Source organism: Botrytis byssoidea, assembly GCF_014898295.1.
Source record: "Botrytis byssoidea strain MUCL 94 chromosome Unknown BBYS_017, whole genome shotgun sequence".
Taxonomy (NCBI): domain Eukaryota; kingdom Fungi; phylum Ascomycota; class Leotiomycetes; order Helotiales; family Sclerotiniaceae; genus Botrytis; species Botrytis byssoidea.
Window position 1 is genome coordinate 546,275 of NW_024065858.1, and position 16,839 is coordinate 563,113.

Sequence of the window (16,839 nt, forward strand, 5' to 3'; positions counted from 1 at the left end):
ATGCAGTATTCATGATCGCAAAGTGAACCATCTCAAAAATCTTGTCCTCTCAACTCAGATTTACCTTCTCCCGAAGAACTGAAGCATTCTGCCATGTCTTCATCTCCCATACTGAAATAATCGCTAAAGCCCCTTCATCACTTTTTGGTTCACTGTACACCAAACATGGATGAAAGTTGCAACCAATTATGGAATTGGGCGCGTCCTATAGGATGAAGTATCTCCGTGACTTTATGAGTTCGAATTCAAAAATTGAGTCGAGACTGAAATGTCCTCGTTCTATTTTCGGGGGATCCCTATAATATTTACCACGCATCTCCCCATCTCCCCTCAAAAATTACCCCTCATCCGATACCGGAAAAATTCCGATTAACGAAAGTATTCATCACAACTTTGACAAATCTTTCTTCCTATCTTCACCAAGAACACTCGAAACATTGGCATCCACCTTGAGCCACCTTCATCGGATATATTGTAATGCTTTACGAAGTGTTGAGTCGAGGTAAGCGATTGCCGCAAGAAAAACCACATGAGGGTGAGGTGGCACAGTGAAGTTGTTACGCTTCTGCAGGAACAAAATGAAGTATTACCAAATAATTTCATGGGTACAGTTCCAAGACTTCGGGACATGTAGGAAGACTGGGAACTCTCGGGGAAATGCATTGTAACACTTTTATCCTGGCGAGCCTGGCTGCCTGGGTTTGAATGCGCGGGGCGTTCATTCTTCCATCTCGCATCTTCATCAAAGAGTCAATCATCCTTGATAGTTACCCCAGCGTGGCTAGGGATCTTTGCATGCGCCATACATGCCTCAACATTGCATTTAGAAAAAGTTTGCCGAGCATGCTAATGCAGGATTCCGGGTACGTGAAAGCTTGGGCTGTTAATCTATATGCGTATTGACCAATAGGAGATGTACGATAAGAATTTCTATTTGATTCATCGGTGACACCGTATATAACATGTCATTGGTCGATTTCAACCTCTCTTCTTCTCTTCTTTCAGTTTGGGTTGAATAATCTTCAAAACGGGATCCAGTAAAAGCAAAGATCCAGAGAAGAGGAGAGAAGGAAAGGGTAGACTTCTTGAAGCCATCCTAATTTTGGTTAGATTGACGGGGGTGGATAAAGCAAAGGATCAATTAGATTTGATATTTCGACATATCTCCATTGTCCCACGCAGATACACCAAAATATGCAATGTAACGATACGACCGATCACGGCGTGGAGGGGGTCACGTCATGTATCAGATTTTCTTCAATTTTCTCATGGAACATGCAATTCCGCTGACTGAATGAGAACTTTTACGGAACAGACGATCATTTTCATAGCAAACACAATTATGCAAGAGATTGAGTGAGACACATTGATTTGACAGGAAGAATACAATTGGAAAATCTTTATCAAGTCATCCATCTGCATTACTTTTTTCACCCCCTCCTCCCCTCCATCCGAACCTCCAATATCGGAGCCACAAAAAAACACTGGAGGCATGGATGCACATACAAGCCTTCACCCAGCTAGACAATTTATTAGCACATTTCATCGAATATTCAATGGGTCCTGAACCGGCACCAAAGTGTTACTAGTTCGTTCACTCTAATCCACCCCACCTCGATACAAAAAGGTCTCTCTTCCCTTCAGTCTTGCCGGTTGCTTTACTCAATCTACCAACTTCTATTCTTCTTTTTCACTTAACGTTCATATTGCCAATTTCTTCATTTGATACCCAAACAACCACAATAATAATCATGTCTAACCTTCCATCTGAGCCAGAGTTCGAGCAAGCTTACAATGGTTTGTCCCTCCTTGTGCGCCTTCACATGTCAACAAACAACTAACACACATTTCTTCAGAGCTTGCCTCAACTCTTGAGAACTCCACTCTTTTCGAGAAGAACCCAGAATACCGTACCGCCCTCAAGATCGTTTCCATCCCAGAAAGAGTTATCCAATTCCGTGTCGTCTGGGAAGATGACAAGAACCAAGTCCAAGTCAACCGCGGATACCGTGTGCAATTCAACAGCGCTCTCGGACCATACAAGGGAGGATTGAGATTCCACCCTACCGTCAATCTCAGTGTTTTGAAGTTCTTGGGTTTTGAGCAAATCTTCAAGAATGCTCTGACTGGGTGTAAGTCTTAACTATCCGCGGATCTTCGGTTCGATGAAAGCGAATATAAATGAAGAAATGATATGCTGACGATTATTCTCAACAGTGAACATTGGAGGTGGTAAAGGAGGAGCCGACTTCGACCCAAAAGGCAAATCCGACAACGAAATCCGCAGATTTTGCGTTTCTTTCATGCGCGAGTTGAGCAAGCACATTGGAGCCGACACTGATGTCCCAGCTGGTGACATCAACGTAGGAGGAAGAGAAATTGGCTTCCTCTTCGGTGCCTACAAGGCTATCCAAAACAAATGGGAGGGTGTTCTTACTGGAAAGGGAGGAAGCTGGGGTGGATCTTTGATCAGACCTGAGGCTACCGGTTACGGTCTCGTTTACTACGTCGCCCACATGATCCAATATGCTGGTCAAGGTTCATTCCAAGGAAAGCGCGTTGCCATCTCCGGATCCGGAAACGTTGCCCAATACGCCGCTCTCAAGTGTATTGAGCTCGGTGCCACCGTTGTATCCCTCTCCGATTCTCAAGGTTCCTTGATCGCTGAAGGAGATGCATACTTCACCCCAGAAGACATTGGAAAGATCGCCGAGTTGAAGCTCAAGAGACAATCCCTCACCGCTTTCGAACACGGAGGAAAATACAAGTACATCGAGGGTTCCAGACCTTGGACCCACGTCAAGGTCGATGTTGCACTTCCATGTGCTACCCAAAACGAAGTCAGCAAGGAAGAGGCTGAGTCTCTCGTTGCCAGCGGTGCTAGATACATTGCTGAAGGATCCAACATGGGTTGTACACAAGAGGCCATTGATGTCTTTGAGGCTGAGCGCAAGGAGAAGAAGGGTGAGGCCATCTGGTACGCACCAGGAAAGGCTGCCAACGCTGGTGGTGTCGCTGTCTCCGGTCTCGAGATGGCACAAAACAGTGCTCGCATCAGCTGGACTCAAGAGGAGGTTGATGAGAAGCTCAAGGATATCATGAAGAACGCATTCGAGAATGGATTGGAGACCGCCAAGAAGTACGTCGAGGCAAAGGACGGCGAATTCCCATCTTTGGTTGCTGGTTCCAACATTGCTGGATTCGTCAAGGTTGCTAGCGCTATGCACAACCACGGTGATTGGTGGTAAATGTTTACGATGTTGATGAATTAAATGGCTGGATACTTTAAAAACTTGTATATATGATGCGGGATTTGCGGGTTGGGTGGGAAATATCTTTTGCGTGGGAAATCAGGTAGCTTAAAGTTAAAACTTTGATGGAAATGAATTAAATAACCAAAGAATAATCTTAGTTTTTGATGGTGAATCATTATGTCTTCATGACTGAAAAAACTTATAGCTAAAATGTGTTTGCTTGTTTCATGGAATATCTGCACATCAGGTGGAACTCCAAAGTAAACGCAGCTAGTTCATATAGGCAAATTTGGCATTACATTCATGTCTCTAAGACTATACCTTTGGCCTTTTTGTAAGTGATTCGAAACTAGTAATCTCGAATTCGCAAGTTCCTTATTACTTTCTACGTTACTCTGCAAAGCCATTGAACGCTTGCAGATCCCCTGGAAAGATAGGCAGCTTAATCTTTCGTTGAAAAGTAATTGCCTAACTAGGTAAGGAACTCACTCTCATCATTGAGCTGACTGATGTAAAGCCATCATACAGAAAAGAGCGATGGATATAAGTATAATGTATGGGATGAGATAGGATTAAGTCTCTGAATACTTGGAGGGAGGGAATAAACTTCTTATACTTGAGTTTAAAAGCGGCTATTGAAGCCAGATGATTCCACATGTTAGGAAGTTTCTGTAGTTCGTTTGACGAGGCAGTAGACGATGGGTGTTGTAGCGTAATGCAAGATATTGAAAAAAAAATTCCATGAAGACTCCTCCTCCCATCTATGAGGTAGACATGAGAGGCTACAACGTGATATGGTTGACTTTGTCACTCAAGCCGATGCAAGTATAAGTCGATATCGGATTGGTCAATATAGGGAATGTGTAACGTTACCATTTTATCGCTCAAACACATGTAATCTCTCGTCGGCCTTTTAGGATAACTATAAAGTTAAGCATCAAGGTTCTACAGTATCTAAAGATCGATCTTTTCGCAGCCCCGGATCGGAAATTATTAGAAAATCAGCTTCGGCACGTGTAGAAGTAGACACAATCTTGCAGATCTACCGAGCTACCCCGGATATGCCAGGCGGCTAGAAGTTTCCTTGCCCCTGAAGGCGTTCACTTCCCCCTGTCTCCCCCGGAAATCACAAGGCAGATAGAGAATGGAACAAGGGACTGTCGCAAGTGCGAAATTCTCTTCTAGGAAGTCCACCAATCTAGAAGCTTTGTGATAGTTGGGACTATGGACTCTGGGACGAGTAATCTCCGATTCTCGAATCATCTCAAAATGCGATGGTAGTGAGAGGAGATGTGTACATGGAAACGTTATCACTATCCTTACACAGGCCATTCATTCCGGCTGAATCCCTTCGGTAGAATTTTTAGTCGTGCAGCCTTGTAACTACGTGTCTATAGCTCATGTGGTACAGAGATAGATGGCGACACGATCTTTGGACCCGCGGCAATCCCGCTTGCAAACAAACTCCTTTTACCCTTTTCTCAGAGCAAAGTGAAATAAAAAATGGCAAACATCTTTTGCGCAAAAATTCGGTTCTCCTTTTTCATGCATGTGAAGCCTGGAAATATGCTTCACAAGATACAGAATGTAACATCAGGCAATTTGGACGCGTAGGCGTTGACTATCTTTCTTGTACAAGTGATTTGAGTTTCATCTCCGATGAGCAAAGAATTGTCATGTGAATTTTAATGATAGTGGCATGCTGAAGAGCCGCGCAAGAAGGACCGAATGCTTGGTGCTGGTGTCGATTTCCCTTGTAACCTCATCTCATGGAATCTGGATTCAAGCAAATGAGTGAGTGTATCGTTGCTATCATTTGGTTTTGTCGCGTTACTGATTTGAGCATGGGGAAGGTCAAAGGAGGCAGAGCAAATGTATAAAAACCATAGATATGGAAGTTCGGAGGATACGGCTGGTCATTATTCTTCTTACTTCCTGTATATAGCTTTTTCTATCTCGGAGTCATCATGATGAACTCAAAATCCACCTTGTCACTTGGAATTTACTTCCTTTCGATACTTACTACTTCAAATGCCCAGTATTATCTCGCAGCCACATACAACGCAGCTAATTTCTTCAATGACTTCACATTCTTCACCGCAGCCGATCCAACAGCGGGATATGTGGTATATGAACCACTCGCTGCTGCTGAAGAAGCTGGTCTAGTATCCACAGCAAATAATCAGGTATACTTGGGAGTAGATCATACGACACTTAACCCAAGTGGAGGACGAGAAAGTGTACGATTGACCAGCAACCAAGCATGGGGTGAAGGTATGAAGACGCTCCACATAGACAGAGAGAAAGCTGACCAGATAAGGCGTCTTCATAGCAGACATCGAGCACATGCCGGGTGGCGTTTGTGGTATATGGCCTGCATTTTGGATGTTTGGTCCAAATTGGCCAAATAGTGGGTTAGTCTTCAGTATGTCCAAACTGGCAATGAGATTGCTAAAGAATATCCAGGGAAATTGATATCATTGAGGGAGTTAACCTTGGCACAACTAATACGATAACACTTCACACCGCCGCTGGCTGTACAGTCAGCAACGCAAATTCACAGAGTGGAACAACCACTATAACTTCAAATTGTAATCAAGAAAACGCTGGTACTGGATGCGGCGTTGCTACATCGGTAAGTTAGCAAACATTGAATCACGAAGTTTTGGATGTACTAATCACAGATATCAGAACACCCAGAATTATGGCACCGGCTTCAATGCAATTGGTGGTGGTGTGTATGCGATGCAGTGGGCTTCCACTGGCATTTACGTCTGGTTCTGGCCTCGAGGTTCCATTCCAGCTGACATCACTGCCAAAGATATCGATGTCAGCTCTTGGGGAACTCCCTTGGCGACTTTCAGTGGTAGTGGTTGTAATTTTGACAAGTCTTTTGCAAATCAGAATCTCGTCTTTGATACCACTTTCTGCGGAACGTGGGCAGGATCTGTTTGGTCTTCAGGCTCTTGTGCTGGTGCGGCTTCGACTTGTCAGGCTTATGTTGCGCAGAATCCAAGTGCATTCACTAATGCTTATTGGCTGATCAATTATGTTCAGGTTTGGCAGTAGTTGACAATGGGGATTGGCGATTAATTATGGGGATTTGGGTGGCTTGCATGGCTCTGTACATAGGTTCTTGTAAATACTGTTGTGAATGCTGTTAGTCTTTTCTTGAGTGTCGAGAAATGGCCTTACTGGCGATGACTTGCAAGTAATCAAATTACACCGATTTTGAGGGGTCTTCAACATTGTGAATTGGCCATGTCATTTAGTGAAATCTCCCTTTGCTTCAATCAATTGCCTGATCTTTCCAGCACTGGTCTCTTTGTATCGATTCGTTACCATCTCTTTCTCTTGTGAGGTAAACAAATTTCCACTGTATGTTAGAAGTTATGGAGCTCCGTGGTTTAATTCTTGATCCCAAACGATATTCGAGACCCAAGACAGGTATTGGCCACGCTTAGAAAGCAAGATGCCACTTGGAACTCAATAGCTTCCACGGGCTATTTCTGATCCTCGATGCCAATCATAAAAGCTAGACTTGTCATCAGGTTATACTTGAGAATGTGCGAATACTTCGCTCGTGGTGAACACATTCGTCAGCTCAATAACCGTGGTCTCGAAGCTAGAATTTTGACTTCCTATTTATCTCCGTTGAGATTCATACTGTGGAGAACCCGAGAATACAATATGAAGGATAAAACATCTCCATTAATTATCTTTCGCGACGTTGAGAGAAGGTTTGGTTTCTGAGCTTGTTTTGTGGAGCTCACTCCAGGGTCAGATTGCCGTGGATATCCCTAAACCCACAGTGTATGCACCGTATTCGTAATCGTTAACAATGTCGCTCGCAGAATGTTATAGTATTCGCTGAGGGCGGCCCAAAAGATATGATACTTACTCGAATAGTTGTTGGCTTCAATCAGTACTTCAAAGCACAGATTTGTGAACATAACTAAGAGTGTTCGTAAAGTGCTTCTGGGTGCAGTCCATATCAACAATCTGCATTTACGCAAAGCACAATCTGAATGCTGGCTGGCTGCAACAATTTGCTTCGCAGACCCTGCAGTAAGAAGTGCGATGCATTGAAAGGAAGGTTGAATTTATAAGCTTCTTCATTAAATTGGCATGTGAGACGTATAAAAATTGTTTGACTTGACCCGAAGATGCAAAAGCCGCACGACGATACTCTATGCTGCATATAACAATATAAGACATACAGAGGGCAAAATGAAAGACTATAGTATTAGATTGATTTATAGAGGTCATGAACCGATAGCTGGAGCTGAGCACGAGATCATCAGCTTGTCAAGTGCAGTGGAATATCTTGACGTATTGCCGGAGCTCAAGATATTGTACTTGTATCAATGCCTAGATTCAACAAACATTGCCATTCATATCTACATACCTAAATTTCATGCCACTGCTCCTCTCCACGATGTCTCTAAGCTTAACGATGAGCTGCAATCAACAGTTACTATGCGTCATTCCTCTTTCTCTTGGTTCGCAAGTCTCTTCTTATACGCCTCACAACTCAAGCGAATACCTTCCTCCAAACCTACCTTTGCCTCGTACCCAAGGATTCGTTTCGACTTTTCGCCACTCGCATATCTAGTAGCACAAGCATCATTCACACTGCCTCTACTCAAAGTAGGTTCTTCCGACCCACTTAACCACGAGGCAGCTTCTGCCAAAATGCCGGCTACCCAAGCCAAACCTTGCGGTATCGTTACTTCATAAGATGGGATATGTCCGAACTCTTTCCATACAGCTATGCTAAAATCTCGGAAGGTGATTGGCGTGTTGTTTTGTATGAAAAAGATCTCACCAGCAGCGGTTGGTGTGTTCGAGTGGAGATTTTCAGCCGCAAGCACATGAGCATCCGCGACATTTGTAACGTAGGTTATATCCCAGAGATTATCGGCCGATCCAATAATAAATGAGGTCTCTCCTTTTGCTATACAGGCGTGTATAGGTGGAATAAGCTGTTTGTCACCCGGACCCATGATGACTGACGGTCGAAGGATGCATGTTGAGAGTGTGGCGGAATTCGCTGCTAGAACAATTTTCTCTGCCTTTGCCTTTCATTCGGATTAGTAGATTGACTTCTCATCTCGAGATTTTACTACCTCTGACTCGCCATAGATCGATGACCTTATCGCCGTCGGCCATCGTTCATCAATATTTGGATACGGATGCGCCCAATCATCAACCACAGAGCAACAGCTACTTGTATATATGAATACACCTACCCCAGCATTTCTCGTGGCATTCAAGACATTGCGAGTTCCCTCGACATTAACATTTAGGATTTGCTTCTCTATCCTGCGATGGTATCTTTCGCCCAATGGAGGAACTACTCCGGCCGTGTGAATAACGACATCTGGCTTGGTGTGGTGAAGGATACCTCTTAGCTTTTTCGTATCTAGAATATCGCATGCCACAAAACTGATGTTTGGTGTGTATTTCGACTTAGTTTTCCATTCGAAGGTATCTTCACTAACGTCCAAGATTTTGATTGAACTAGAAGGGTACTTTTTGTGTAGTGCATCGACAATGGCCGAGCCAACGAAACCAAGACCACCAGTGACTAGGACACTTTGGATCACCATATTGTAAGCTTGTTGACCTAGGTATGATACGAAGACAATGTTAAAGAAGTTTTGTGTGGGCAGGGGAGAAGTTATCAGCAAGTGTGACGAAGATCGTCGTCTCTAGATGATAGTCATACCTTCCTTATCGGAGATAGCTCCGAGTCCATTTCTTACTACCAGCATTCGAAGACTGAAGAAACCCCCAATTTGGCCTCGCTTCAAAATCAATTTCTTGTGAAGAGAATCGATAAGCTTATTCCAAGAAATCGCTATCATCGCTTTTGAAACAAGACTTGGCATGCTACTAATATACCCAAGTAAAAGAACAGGTGCTTATTGTACTCATAGTAGTATTCACAAACACAGAAACCTTGCCCAGCCTTTCGATTCTTGCAATGCATCATTAATGCTGTCAGCTTGATCAAGTATTTGGTTCCATGATATATCGGCTAGTCAATGAAATGTATGTTCCAGACACTCCCCCACAACAGGGGGGCTAATAGTGGACTAGCGGAGTTCAGTGCTTGTTATAGAGTCAAGCCCTGTAATTCGTCAACTAAGCTCATTAAACCTTCAGCCACAAACTAAATTATGACTAATATAAATATTTGCGCCACAATCGTTCTTCAAGCTACATTCACTTGACTTTTCATTTGACGTTTCTCAATGTTCAACATCAGAATGCAATCTGCTCAATTCCTTGTAAGACGTCGGACGATTTACATAATAGGAGGAACCAAAGGACCGATGAAACATGACCCCTAATAGTACCAGAGATGACGGAGATCATCCTCATTCCGATGATACGATATCTCACACGAGCATTGGAAAAAGATCTCGTGACCAAATGGAGCGGCCACACAAGATACCAAACTCTATAAAGTCATGTAATGAATGCAGGCAACAGAAAGTAAGTGACCGCGACATCCGGTGTATCTATTCTACTGACTCGTACCCCCAGCTTGGTTGTAATGTTGAAAAGGACCCATTTAAGCCTTGTTGTAGATGTACACGCCTTGGCATCGAATGCAAATTAGACTCTGATTTCAAGAGAGTGGCAAAGAGACAGTATGTCAATATCATAACTCACATTTGAGCGATATAGTACTGATAAGTATGCAGCAAACATGCGGAAATGCAGAAGGAAATAGAGGAGCTAAAAGAATTGGTCGCAAAGCAAGCAGCACTACTTGCTGTAGCAAATTCTCCTGATAATTTTGGAAAGGAAAACAACGCATCGTCTTCTACAGACTCGAAACCAAAAGATCAAAGGATTGATGATATTCTAGTAACCGGTGAACAACTTTCTTTTCTGTTCGATCAGTTGAGTCTCTCTTCATGTTGTAAATGCCCCGTAATTCAAGCTCATCTTTTCCATGCAGGTACTTTTCGCGATATCATCACATATGTCCCATTCTGGATCCAACTCAAACTTGTGATCAGACTTTTGCCCAAGACCCAGTACTTGGATGGGGGATCGTTCTTGTATCAGCTAGACGTTACCCCCAAGATCCTACCTTGGTACTCAACTTGTCAAAAGCATATATGAAATTTTTGTGGAACTCCATATCTGATATGCCTCAGAGAGCATCATCCATAAAAGCTCTGGCATTGTTATGTACTTGGCCTGTACCTTTAATACGAGGCTTTACCAAGAGTAGAAATGATAAAGCTTCAGCTACTATGGGACTGAGTGAATTAGATCCGACCTGGATGTTGAGTGGAATTATGATGCAAATTTCTCTCCAAACTGGAATGCATCGACCGCGCCATGCACAAGATTTTCTTAAGCAGACAAGAGATGTCTCAGAAGCTGAATTGAGTGATAGGAAACTAACGTGGGCTTTATGTAATATTGTCTCTCAAAGGTTTGAGTCTAATCCCATCATCACGGATGGAAAAACTAACATAACATCCAGTGTTTCGACTGCGAATGGCCAACCTACAATAACCATTTATGATTGGGGACTTGGAGATGGCCTTGAACAAGATTCTGAAATCCTTCCACCAGGTATCAAACAACGATTGAAGATTGAGAAGTTTTGTCAGAAAGTCTCGAAAACATTATATGGAAATAGCTCCGAAGTGACAGGAGTCTTATCCAATATCGATGAACAAATATCAATGACTAACATGCTCGAACATCAATATCAACAGTTAGAGTCCGAGAGTGTTACGTTCTCATGTAAGTACCTTCTTTGGCAACAATTGTTTCTTATCCTCACGACTCACAATTCTAGCACTTAATAAATTATACTTGCTTGCTGCTCGACTCCATTTGCACACCTTTGCATTTTATGTCCCCGAATTTTCACCAAACCACTTAACTGTCCTTTCTTCTGCATATAATTCTGCTACAAGATTTATTCAAGCACTTCTCGACTACGATCTTCATTCCGAAGCAATACTTCCTTACTGCTCGTATTACATTCTCAAGAATTTGATATGCGCATCATGTGTCCTCTTAAAGATTTTAAACAGTACATATGCCATGCAATTCGATAGCACACAAGGGAGATCGCTCTTCAATGCCGCGATCTTGGCATTGAGATCCACGAGTTTAGCTACAAATGACTTCTCGGATCGCATCGCTGAAGCACTCGCCAGAATGTGGAGGAGTGCAGGGTCAGGAGATTTGAACCGAAAACGCGAGGATTTTTCCCCTATAGATATTAAAATTCAATCTAGAATGTCTATAAGTCATGTTCATGATTGCTTTCTACGTTGGAGAAAAACAATTAACCCTCCCGCGACTGTAAAAACTAGCAAGTTTCCCCAACCCTACCTCTCCACTTTCCTCGTTCCAATTTCTTCGATTTTAACTTCCAAATAGTTTCAGATGCCAATTGTAACGGCCCTATAAATGCTTCTCAAACCTCATACAACAATATGAACGGTGATGTTATGCAAGATCAAGGCGCCACTGCAACCTATTTCCAGCCCGGATCGTTAGAAGAAGCGATGAATTTTCCACCTATGATTGCGGATTTCGATTTGCTAAATTCTTTGGATTGGAATTTCGATGAGAATCTACTTGCCACTTGGACATGAGTGAGCTCGCTGCCCAGCAATGGCGCATTTATACAAAAATGACCTTTGGACGCTTTACCCCGATGAAGTTGCAGGTGTCAGCTTTCGAGTCGACTGGAAAGCTGTAGGAGCTGGTTCCGGCTTCGTGTATGGGACGAGATGAGTGTATGGGGAGGCCGGGGAGTTTGATGGTTGGAGGTTCATCATCTACTTTATGGGAAGATAAGGAGTGACTGGATGGAAGTGGCCATCATGGAGTGAGTAATCTCCAAAAACTTCAACTATTATTTGTCCGGACTTTATACCCATATCCATGAAAATCACGGGCAGAAGAAATTGCGAAGTACGAGTCGAGGAATCGCTCCGTTATTGTCATTTTATTGGTAGTCACACATTCAAAAATTCAAACAAATATAATCATAATCCCTATACATGCATAAAATCATTCTTTCATTTGTCGTACGATGCTCATTAACCCCGCTCCAAACCGAATCCTCAATTTTTTACCACGTAAAGTCCACGCCTAGAATTTTGACCCATTTCTATTCAACCTCTTCTTTCTCATCGAAGTGAGAATCACAACGCCAATATACGACGCTCCCATAAACGCAGCGACAATTGCATAAGCTACTTCTCCATTCCGTGTATTGGCAGCCAACTGCAATCCCAAACCACCATTGATGACAGCGAGGACAATTAATATCCTACCGTACCATAAATGTATATGTCCAAAAATTCCTCGCTGCTGAGCTCGCATGTATCTCCAGTGATGGATGAGTCCGAGAAATGGTTGGATGAAAAATAAAATTACTAATATGATACCGAAGATCATGTGAGTTGTATTGGATATCTATAAATCGTGAGCCGGGAACGTTTCGAAAGTTAAAGTGAAATGAAGAAACTTACAATCTTTCCCAAAGATGGAGTCACAGCCGCGCCTGTGACGGCTGCGGTCCCAGAACTGGACGATCCAGAATCAGAACTAGATCCAGACCCAGAATCCGAGGTCGAAGTGGGACGGCCGAATCCCCCCGTATAAGTGCTCGTAGCAGTAGCCCAAGGAGGTGTACCCGTAAACGTGCTACTTCCAAAATTTCCAAACTGTCTCTTTGTGATTTCATCAATAACAATGCGTTTTGCAAGTGTTGTCGATTCGCCAATTGAGCCATATTTTAATCCTGCAAGCTTGATTCCCAAGCCTAGACCTACAATCAAGAAGGAAAAGGACAGGATTTGAAGAATGGCGTGGAGCCATGGTCGGCCAAAAACACGCATGGAAAGGGCGCCGAGGGGGAATAGTAAGACCACGGTTATTCCCATGATAATTCCATGTGCCATATCGTATGATTGGACGGGAGAAAGTCCACTGGAGCTAGAAGAGCTCGAAGAACTTGACGAATCCGTGGAGTTGCCACTAGAAGAAGTTGTAGCTGCAGAAGTTGAAGTGAAAGGATTGGTATCAGATTCCAACTGAGCTTGCGACAGATCGAAAGTGAATGATTTATGGTTTGACCCTGAATGTTGCTTAATCGATGTCGAAGTATCGGTAGTATCAAGAGCAGAACCGGAATTCCATGCGGCAATCCAATTTGATGATGTGGATGTTGTGGATGATAGTTTAGAACTACAACTTGTGCAGAGGACATTGGCGACCATGTTTCCATCCACAATGCCACTCCCAGAAAGTAATTCAACGCTTATGCTACTATCATACTTTGGTTCGACTTGCCCGGTTCCTTTTCGAGGGGATAGTGTCACATTGCCGGTACCATCAGCATACATAACGAAGATGGTACTTCCGGACATTTGGGAACCGATGCCAAGAGCAACCCATTGATATGATGTTGGTGCCGTGAGTTGAAAGTAGACATTGTTTGAATTACTTGAGGAGATCCCAACAGAGTAAGAGGGACCACCAGAAGTAGCGGAATATGTTGCGAGAGAATAAGCAGTGGGGACTACGATGTGGGTCAGCAATCTCTAATCCAGTCAGGCTTTGAGTGGTACATACCGATGCTTATGATCGAGGCTAGGGACGAGACAAGATTAGTGACTTTCATGTTGAATATTCAAAAATATTTTATCACAGTATCAATATCAACACCAGATCAAAGGAAGGTTCATTATTCAATATGGGGGGCACCGAGGTTTTAATATTGAATATGTTTGAGGACGCCGAAGAAGCAAAATCATAATAAAAGGTATTCCTACAAACTGCTTACGAAATGGCGTCCGCAGCTTGACTCCATATGCAAGCTCGACCAACCAAAATCAATTGGAATAAACAATTGCAGTTGAAACAGATCCCGCATCTAAGCTTACCTTCCCGCGCCTTCGTATTGGTAGTGCAATTACAGTTTTACACATAGATTTAGCACCATAGACGTGCAATCAAAACTTTGATGTGTTCTTAAAAAGCGGTAATCTCAGACATCCTCTGATAAACCGATAGATCTACAGGACGTGCGTGATTTTTGCATGCCAGATTCCCAATCCATTCTTTTCATAGAGATCCCGGACGGTCAATGCTCTTGATGGAAGTTTGAGTTGCAGAGTCAGTCGATTCAGCCAAGTGAATTTGGTATTTATCAGGCTCATGTGGTGTTTTGTGTGAACAATCGCAACGATATGGATGGGTAAGAAAATATTGATTGCGCGTCCATGCGTGTGCCAAGTAATTGTGAAATATACCGGTAAGGCTGGGACGTCATACTGAGTATCAGTGTGAAATTTAGTACAGAAGACTGTACTTTGTAAATGGGGCTGATATGTCGGAGCTTTGTGATGGGGAAGTCCGATTCTAATAACACCCTTGTGTACGGATTTTGAGCCCAGTGTCCGGACAAATAGACTTGAGTTTTCAGCGGGGCGAAGTTTTCTATGGAATTAGAAATCAATAGCTACAAAAAAAAACCGAAGTATCGAGATTCAAAAGTATAGAGAAAATTGGTTGAGTGGGAAATCGGAATACATCGATGAAAGACATGGCCAATATGGTGCTTCGAGATTGTGCGCCAACGCAGAGCAAGAATAATAGAACATAACTATGGACGCATAAACCGAAAAAGCAAAAAGAATACACCCTTCAATGACGTATCTCACTGGAGATCCCAAACACACGGCTGCTTTCACAAAATTTCACGCCCAATGTCTTGAACGCAATCCGAGTTCCCTTTTCCAATATCATATTATAACTTCCCTATCCGCTATTGGGCTATAGCTATCCAATCTGTTTTAAGCATTCTGTTTGCCGTGGCTCCACTAAGTTCGTCAAGACTCTCTTTTAACGCGAAAGATTCAATGCCGCATTCTGAGAGACGCGAAGTGCAGGTCATTGAACCCAAGTTAAATGAGAGGTTCGAATATTGACTGGGTTTTCTTCCATGGAAACAAATAGACTATGCTTTCAGAGATCTGCTGCGTCTCGAAATTCGATTTTCTGACAATTTGTCGTGTTTCATCCGCAGTCGACCTATTCCACCCAGTGACCTCGAAGATTGTATGGCTCTCATGGTGTCATGAGCTTTTCCAGATCTTCTGCCCTCCATCATTTTATCCAATAGCCGTCTTAATGTAGGCTTCCGAATCAGTATTCCTTTCTTTCGAAACGCCCAGAAATTCGCTCCAACTCTTTCATGAGAGAATGCAATGATTCGCTTGCTCTCCTGGCATTATCTTCCTCCACCTTTCTTTTATATTCTGCCTCTTTTGCTTCCGCATTCTTTGCGGAAACACTTTCGCTTGATCCCTTCCTATAGGAATAGCGTCTTTCTCGCTTCCCCTCGTAAGTATAGTTACCCGATGCCTTCGATGTTTGAGATCCCGCGTTACTTATTACTTTCTTATACTGACGATCGTAAAGACTTCGCTGTTCTTTATCAGATAACACTTCGTACGCAGTTCTGACCTTTCGATAAATCAGCACTAAAATCTCTTTTTGGTTTCCCTATTGTTAGACGAAAAATAGTCAACCTTTATAAACTCCTTCGTTGGCCCACCATTATTTTTATCAGGGTGGTAGGTTTTAGCCAAAGCGAAGAAAGCATTCTTTATATCTTGCGCAACAGCATTGTGTGAAATTCCAAGAGTTGCGTAGTGGTCTGGTATTAATTGATCCATACTTCAAGTCTGGGGAAAGGATCGCTTTGGGGTATTCATACTCCCATTGTGGGCATGGCCCACTCTTGTCTGCAATCTAGAATGCTTGTCATGACCCGTAATGCTGCATAAGGTTGTGACAGAATGGTACGTGTCAGTGCTTCATTGCAGCGGGAAAGATTTCAGTAAGTTAGCAAGCATAATCAGGGCGATTTGATAGCATTTCCACATGTTAATGTGCAAAGTTCCTGAGAAGGCAGTCAACTCAAAATGCAGGGGAAATGTGTCAACTCATGACTGAATTACATATAGGGTATAAGACGCAGTACTATCGCTTGATAAACGGCATATGATCAGGATGGGTCGTACATGAAATGACAAAATGCTCTCAAGATTAGGAGGATTTTCATACGCCTACCATAGCATCAGGACCCTGGGTATTTCCATTACTTTTTAATGGGAAGGCGCACACGCTTCTTGTCCCTTTCAACATCTATGATGTCACCGTAACCACTTTGTTCTTTTCCAAAATTGCAGAACTTCTTGGAGGCACCTACGTGAATGCTTTGAGTAAATTTTGCTTCCATCTCCTTGGCCGGTAGAGGTTTTTGCGGATCATAACAACATAAAATGTTCATGCCTAGCACTGTGAGATCAGAGCGATTTTCTAGGTTTGTAGCTTCTGCTGTACATCCTGACTAGTTCCCGTTCTCACTCTGTCGGTTCTCAGCACGTTGGGCGACTAATCGCGAGAATGCGACAGCTGAATTGGGTTCTTTGGGAGGTCCGCTTGCAACCTTCTTGTTGCTTTTCTTTAGATAGGCTCCTAAATAGTGGATTATTAGGGTCTCCGAGCGACGACC

At 43.1% G+C, this 16,839-nt stretch overlaps 6 protein-coding genes across 6 annotated transcripts; 3 read left to right on the forward strand and 3 right to left on the reverse strand.

Moving 5' to 3' along the window:
• Window positions 1-1,751: 1,751 nt before the first annotated feature.
• Window positions 1,752-3,248, forward strand: EAE97_008242 (uncharacterized protein; the record flags this gene model as incomplete). Its single annotated transcript, XM_038878756.1, has 3 exons — window positions 1,752-1,797; window positions 1,857-2,132; window positions 2,218-3,248. The coding sequence occupies 3 exons, from the start codon at window positions 1,752-1,754 to the stop codon at window positions 3,246-3,248; spliced, it is 1,353 nt and encodes a 450-aa protein (XP_038730436.1).
• A 1,973-nt stretch (window positions 3,249-5,221) lies between these two features.
• On the forward strand, window positions 5,222-6,323 carry EAE97_008243 (uncharacterized protein; the record flags this gene model as incomplete). Its single annotated transcript, XM_038878757.1, has 4 exons — window positions 5,222-5,528; window positions 5,575-5,668; window positions 5,721-5,889; window positions 5,946-6,323. 4 exons carry the CDS (start codon window positions 5,222-5,224, stop codon window positions 6,321-6,323), a joined length of 948 nt encoding a protein of 315 aa, XP_038730437.1.
• A 1,415-nt stretch (window positions 6,324-7,738) lies between these two features.
• EAE97_008244 (uncharacterized protein) lies at window positions 7,739-8,866 on the reverse strand (the record flags this gene model as incomplete). Its single annotated transcript, XM_038878758.1, has 2 exons — window positions 7,739-8,335; window positions 8,384-8,866. 2 exons carry the CDS (start codon window positions 8,864-8,866, stop codon window positions 7,739-7,741), a joined length of 1,080 nt encoding a protein of 359 aa, XP_038730438.1.
• Window positions 8,867-9,602: 736 nt separating this feature from the next.
• EAE97_008245 (uncharacterized protein) lies at window positions 9,603-11,899 on the forward strand (the record flags this gene model as incomplete). Its single annotated transcript, XM_038878759.1, has 7 exons — window positions 9,603-9,758; window positions 9,810-9,916; window positions 9,971-10,171; window positions 10,231-10,716; window positions 10,768-11,033; window positions 11,089-11,613; window positions 11,682-11,899. The coding sequence occupies 7 exons, from the start codon at window positions 9,603-9,605 to the stop codon at window positions 11,897-11,899; spliced, it is 1,959 nt and encodes a 652-aa protein (XP_038730439.1).
• Window positions 11,900-12,401: 502 nt separating this feature from the next.
• EAE97_008246 (uncharacterized protein) lies at window positions 12,402-13,938 on the reverse strand (the record flags this gene model as incomplete). Its single annotated transcript, XM_038878760.1, has 3 exons — window positions 12,402-12,728; window positions 12,785-13,836; window positions 13,890-13,938. 3 exons carry the CDS (start codon window positions 13,936-13,938, stop codon window positions 12,402-12,404), a joined length of 1,428 nt encoding a protein of 475 aa, XP_038730440.1.
• A 1,526-nt stretch (window positions 13,939-15,464) lies between these two features.
• Window positions 15,465-15,997, reverse strand: EAE97_008247 (uncharacterized protein; the record flags this gene model as incomplete). Its single annotated transcript, XM_038878761.1, has 2 exons — window positions 15,465-15,785; window positions 15,851-15,997. The coding sequence occupies 2 exons, from the start codon at window positions 15,995-15,997 to the stop codon at window positions 15,465-15,467; spliced, it is 468 nt and encodes a 155-aa protein (XP_038730441.1).
• Window positions 15,998-16,839: the final 842 nt, after the last annotated feature.